At 45.4% G+C, this 6,000-nt stretch overlaps 1 protein-coding gene across 1 annotated transcript in view; it reads right to left on the minus strand.

The window, feature by feature from the left end:
- LOC145403933 (DNA-binding protein D-ETS-3-like) overlaps positions 1 to 5,665 on the minus strand; it is a 169,109-nt gene extending 163,444 nt beyond the window's left edge. Inside the window, exons 1-4 of the mRNA XM_080275534.1 lie at positions 5,578 to 5,665; positions 4,295 to 4,391; positions 3,469 to 3,553; positions 3,219 to 3,270 (exon numbers count right to left, since the gene is read on the minus strand). Coding sequence (XP_080131660.1) covers positions 3,219 to 3,270; positions 3,469 to 3,553; positions 4,295 to 4,391; positions 5,578 to 5,665 — 322 coding nt within the window. The remainder of the gene's footprint in view (positions 1 to 3,218; positions 3,271 to 3,468; positions 3,554 to 4,294; positions 4,392 to 5,577) is intronic.
- Between the last annotated feature and the right edge of the window lie 335 nt (positions 5,666 to 6,000).

The raw sequence follows: 6,000 nt of genomic DNA on the forward strand, positions 1-6,000 counted from the left end.
GCGCATCATCTTAATCAAATATCTAAGTCAATTCCCTTCCAAGAATCAATCAGCGACTTAATCATCTTCCCAGTTCCGTCCGATGAATATTTACAACTGACGAAATATAATGAAAACTCATATCTTTACTAATGGGTTTTTCAGATGCTTTCGATATTTCCCTTATGTATTCGCTCAACCTTGGGAAAATACCTGTGTTTACCTTTACCTGTGGACTATGATGCTGGAGGGAGTGGTGGGTGGGGGAGAGCCTTTATTTATTTATTTATTTATTTATTTACTGCGTCCTTTCCTCACACCTGTACGGTAAGGTGAATCATTAGCGTAATTAGTTCACTCTAGCAGGTAATTAAGCTAAACAATACACCTGTCACCTGCATTTTCTGTAACTTTCTCTTATTCTACGTAACTTTTATTTTTTTATTCCGGACCTTTCATTCTTTTACTTCTCTAACTTCCTTCCCCTCCCCATACCTGCCTGTTTTTCTTCCTTCCTCCTACCTCTCCCTTCCTTCCTTCCCCCCCTCCCTGTCTCTCTCCACTTTCTCTTTTTCCCTCCCTACCTCCATTCTTCGTCCTTTCCCTCCCTGTCTTGCCTCTCCCTCCCTCCTCTCATTTTCCCTCCCCATCTCCTCTCTTCCTCCCTACCCCTACTGTCTTTCCTCTCCCTATCTCCCCTCTTCCTCACTAACCTCCCTACCTTTTCCTCTCTACCTCCCCTCTTCCTCCTTTCCCTCCTGTCTTTCCTCTCCCTACCTCCCTCCCCTCCTGTCTTTCCCCTCCCTCCCGTCACTTCCCCTCGCTCCCTCCCGTCTGACCGCGGACTGGTAATTGAAGGATCAATAGATGGGATTAATCTATCAGAACATCTTAATTGAAACAGATAGAACGTGTACCCACAGGCGGGGGGAGGGAGAGGAGAGGGGAGAGGAAAGAAAGGGGGAGCGGACAGGGAGGGGTGAGGAAGAGGGGAGATGGAGGGAAGGGTGACTGGAGAGACAGGAGGGGGGATAGAGGGAATGCAAAGGAGTACAAAGGAAAACAGCAAAAAAAAAAAAAAAAAAAAGTTGGTCCTTTCACGGCTGTTTGGTAAAGGGAAGATTATAATTACCAAAGTACGAAGTATTCTCAGTTAAAGACAAGGATAGACAAGCATGAAGTTTCCGCCCCCCACCCACCCACCCACCAGACCCTCCATCCGAACCCGGCAGAAAATAATGAGAAGGACCACCATGCAAAGTCAGGGGAGAAGAGGTAAAAAAGGAAGGGAGGATAGGGAGAAAGATAAATGGAGAGGAAGGGAGAATGGGGAGAAAGATAACGTAAGAGGGAGGTAGGATCGGCTGGGGAAGTAAGGGGGAAGAGGGATACGGGATAAGGCACAGATAAGAGAGAAAAAAACTGAGGCGTGAAGTGTGGGGAGTCAGTGAGGGGAGGAGATAAGGTGGAAAGGGGGGGGTTGAGGGAATATGAAAGGGGAAAGGAGGGAGGAGAGATGAGGAGGTATACTGTAGTGAGCTCAAGGGGGGGAGGAAAGACAGGGAGGGAGGGGAAGATAAAGTGAGAGGGAGGAGAGGAGAGATACGAGGAGGAGGAAGAACTACAGGATGGGAAGAAGGGGGGACAAAAGACAGGCTGGGAAAATAAGGGGGAGGAAAGACAAGGATGGAAGATGAGGGGGGGAGGAAAGACGGGGGAGAGACGGAGAGGGGGAGGAAACGCGGAGAAGGGAGGGGGGGGGAAGAAGCAGCAAAAAAGAAGTGAAAGGGAGAGATGAGGAAGGAAGAGGGAGGGATGGAAGTGAGAGTATTAAAAGATCAGGTTACAGTAAGCTGGTAATTCTTGTGTCATAGGTTCCGATCCCATTACGTATAAGGGAGATGATATTGGAATTCATTAGGTGTTGCTCTTAGTTTCAATAATATTCCACAGCGACACCAATAAGACACATGAGCACTTTTGTTTTTAATCAATGTCCATAATCAAAACAATTACAGGGTTTAAGGGAAAGGATTGGTTAATTAGCCTAAAATCAGAAAAAAAATAAAAAACATTAGCCTGTATTCCCAAGCATCCTTTCCACAGCGATTTATTTTTGGATACGGCTGGTGAATATTTTTTTTGCACGTTATTTATGTGGAGAAATCGCTTAAGAAAAGGGGTTAGGGTGCTTCCATACGTGGCGCTATTTTATCAGTGATGTGTGACTACAGGTTTACACACCTTCATTACTCGCAGGCGGGGAACTCAGCCTCAAGTATACAGTACACCATGTCCACAATGATACTCTCGCCCAGTTACAAGCCTAATAACACGGCACTATTTCCCTTCCCTAACACCCCTATTTCCCTTCCCCAACACATCTATTTCCCTTCCCCAACACATCTATTTCCCTTCCCCAACACCGCTATTTCCCTTCCCCAACACCGCTATTTCCCTTCCCCAACACCCCTATTTCCCTTCCCCAACACCCCAATTTCCCTTCCTCAACACCACTATTTCCCTTCCCCAACACATCTATTTCCCTTCCCCAACACTACTATTTCCCTTCCCCAACACATCTATTTCCCTTCCCCAACACCCCTATTTCCCTTCCCCAACATCACTATTTCCCTTTCCCCCTTTCCCAACACCACCATTTCCCTTCCCCTTTGGTTCAGAGATTCTTTGTTAACAATCACGGTGTTGTTTGGCTTTGATGACGAAACGAAAACAAACGAAACGACGATGAACACGAATTAATACGTCAGGAACACGTGGGCAGTTCGACAACACGGACACGAATTAACCTCACGAAAAAATAAAAGCTCAACGAACACGTAACGAATATAAGGAAGAATTAAATAGATCCAAACGGATTCTCAAACACCAATTTACAAGACATGATGCTTTTAAGAGAAATTACAAACACCAAGCCTTGTTCTGAACTCCTGCAGAACGAAGGTGTGTACTGGCCCCTACGCACCTGAAGGGGCCGTGCAGGTAAAGGATAAAATGACTCGCACCTTCAGACATTAATTTTCAGCTCCTCAGGGATAAGGGACTGAGTAGAGAGGCTGCTAGAGATCGAGCAGAGTGAAAAGGCGGTATTAGGTGATAAAGCCCGATGGGTGGAAGTATATTGGAGGATTTACAAACAAACAGACGAACGAATTAAGGGAGTCACCTCGTTGTGAAGGGGTTAAAGAACAGCTTCACCTGTACAAACCAAAACGTACCTGTCTTGTGTCCGCTGGGGGTGTCGCGGCCGTCGGGGGTGGTGGGGGGAAGGGGGAGGCCGGGGGTGGTGGCGGTGGTGGTGCTGTTGTTGTTGTTATTGTTGGTGGCGGTGGTGGTGGTGGAGACGAGGTTGTTGTGGTGGAGGTGCGGCAGGAGGGAGGACGTGTAGCCCCCCACCACCTTACTGTCATCACCCCCACCACCACCGCCTCCCCCTCCACCCCCTCCCCCGCCCCCGCCTCCCACCCCCCTGCCCCCTACACCCACACTCATGCTGGTGACGGCTTTGAGGGGGTCTACGGCCCCTGCGGCACAACTGGCCAGGCCTGGGAACCTGAGGGGACAAGAAAAACTACGTCACAACATAATTTATTTTTTTTATAACTGTACAGAGGATGGAAGAACAATAAAAAAAAATAATCCATACACCAATTACATGTATAGGGTGAAAATTACTAGTAACACCTTGAATCCAGGCGTCTTCTAGCACGCAGAAACTAAAAATCCTTCCTTGTACTAAATAGATTAATATACGGGTACATCATGACCATTTCTCTACTTAAGGACGAGGTGAGGTAGGATCCAGAAACAGGGAAGGAGAAAGCATGAAAGTGGAGGAGCTATCAACAATATGTCATTAATATAAGATGCTCGTAAAGTTAAATATACAGTACGAGTCAGTGTCGGATGTTTGTATAAGGTGGGTAGGAGCAAGTAGTGGGCAGGTAGTAGGTAGTAGGTGGTGGGTAGGTAGCAGGTAGTGGGTGGTGGGTAGGTAGTAGGTAGCAGGTGGTGGCTGGTGGGTAGGCAGCAGGTAGTGGGTGGTGGGTAGGTAGTAAGTGGTGGGTAGGTAGTAAGTGGTGGGTAGGTAGTAGGTAGTGGGTGGTGGGTAGGTAGTAAGTGGTGGGTAGGTAGCAGGTAGTGGGTGGTGGGTAGGTAGTTGGTAGCAGGTGGTGGCTGGTGGGTAGGTAGTAAGTGGTGGGTAGGTAGTAGGTAGTGGGTGGTGGGTAGGTAGTTGGTAGTAGATAGTGGATAAGTAGTAGGTAGTAGGTAAGTAGTGTGGTCGTGCACTCACCTGTACGTACACGCTGGCCAGTCAGGTGTCATCACGTCCTCTGTTTTGATGTTCAGAGGGGATGGCATCATGGCAGACCCTCCACCCAGACCAAGACCTGTCCACCAACACCATTATTAGCAAAAGGACATAATAATAATAAAAATAATAATAATCCATCCATCCATCCATCATCCAATCCTACGTTGCCCCATGAGGAGCGTAGAAGCCCGGGGTTAGGCAGTTGGTCCTGACATTTAAGATGAAAAATAATAATCATCATCATCATCATCATCATCATCATCATATCCCTAAACTTTTCAAAAGTTTCAGGTGGCTTTCTCCTGTCTGGTTCTCTCAGGAGACAATTTTCTTCAGGTTAATCAGCATCTTAATCCCCTCCTTAACACTTTCTCCAGGTTAATTAGCCATTTAATCCCCTCCTTACAATTTTCTTCAAGTTAATCAGCATCTTAATCCCCTCCATAAAATTTTCTCAAGGTTAATCACCATCTTAATCCCCTCCTTAACACTTTCTCCAGGTAAATTAGCCATTTAATCCCCTCCTTAAAATTTTCTTCAGGTTAATCAGCATCTTAATCCCCTCCTTACAATTATCTCCAGGTAAATCAGCATCTTAATCCCCTCCTTACAATTATCTCCAGGTAAATCAGCAACTTAATCCCCTCCTTACAATTATCTCCAGGTAAATCAGCATCTTAATCCCCTCCTTACAATTATCTTCAGGTTAATTAGCATCTTAATCCCCTCCTTACAATTACCTCCGGGTAAATCAGCATCTTAATCCCCTCCTTCTTTTTTCACATGGAGGCTGAGACTACTGGGGTGAAGTGTGACTGAGAAAACTAAGTATAAAAGACTAAGATTTTTGTTTTTATATCCCAGACCACACAGTGTATTTATGCTTGAAAGACATTTTACCTAAAAAAAAAAAAAAATAAGGCTAAAATATTAAAAATGGAGTCAGTGTATATCTAAACAGGTAACTTATCACAAAAATTTGACATGATTTTCAATGTTACTCTTATTTTTGACTGAAAAATAAGGAGCAATTTTAATCTCATGGTTTTATTAAGCTTTATTGTGTGTGGCAGGTTCTATTAAGCTTTATTTCGTGTGGCCTGTTTTATTAAGCTTATATGTGGCAGGTTTTATTTGGCTTATATGTGGCAGGTTTTATCAGGTTTATTATATGTGGCGGGTTTTATTCAGTTTTATTATAATATGTGGCAAGTTTTATTGGGTTTTATTTTATGTGGCAGAAATAAAGTTGTGTGTGTTACCTTGTGCCTTGTTCTGCAGGTTATGAGAGAGCAGACCCCGCTTTAGGTCCAGGGGGTTCTGGTAGGTGCAGGCTGGTCCCTCGTACATTTTCACGACTCTTGCTACTTTCACACCATTCACGACAGTCTCCCACGCTCACGATTATTTTCCCACGCTCACGGTTATTCTCCCACGCTCACGATTATTCTCCCACGCTCCTCTTTCACGCTCACTGTTCTTTTTCCGGGCTCACTCCACTTCTTACACACTCAGAATTATTTTTCCCAGGCTCACGATTATTCTCCCACGCCCACAATAATTCTCTCAAGCTTCACTGTCACGCTCACTCATCTTTCAGGCCACCTTCACAGTTACGGTACATTATCACACTCACCACACTCCCATTCACCACTCTTCTTCCACGTTCACCACAAGCTCCTAAA

The sequence above is a fragment of the Coenobita brevimanus genome, chromosome 62 (assembly GCF_032717465.1).
Source record: "Coenobita brevimanus isolate Jiangsu-jjx chromosome 62, ASM3271746v2, whole genome shotgun sequence".
NCBI lineage: Eukaryota > Metazoa > Arthropoda > Malacostraca > Decapoda > Coenobitidae > Coenobita > Coenobita brevimanus.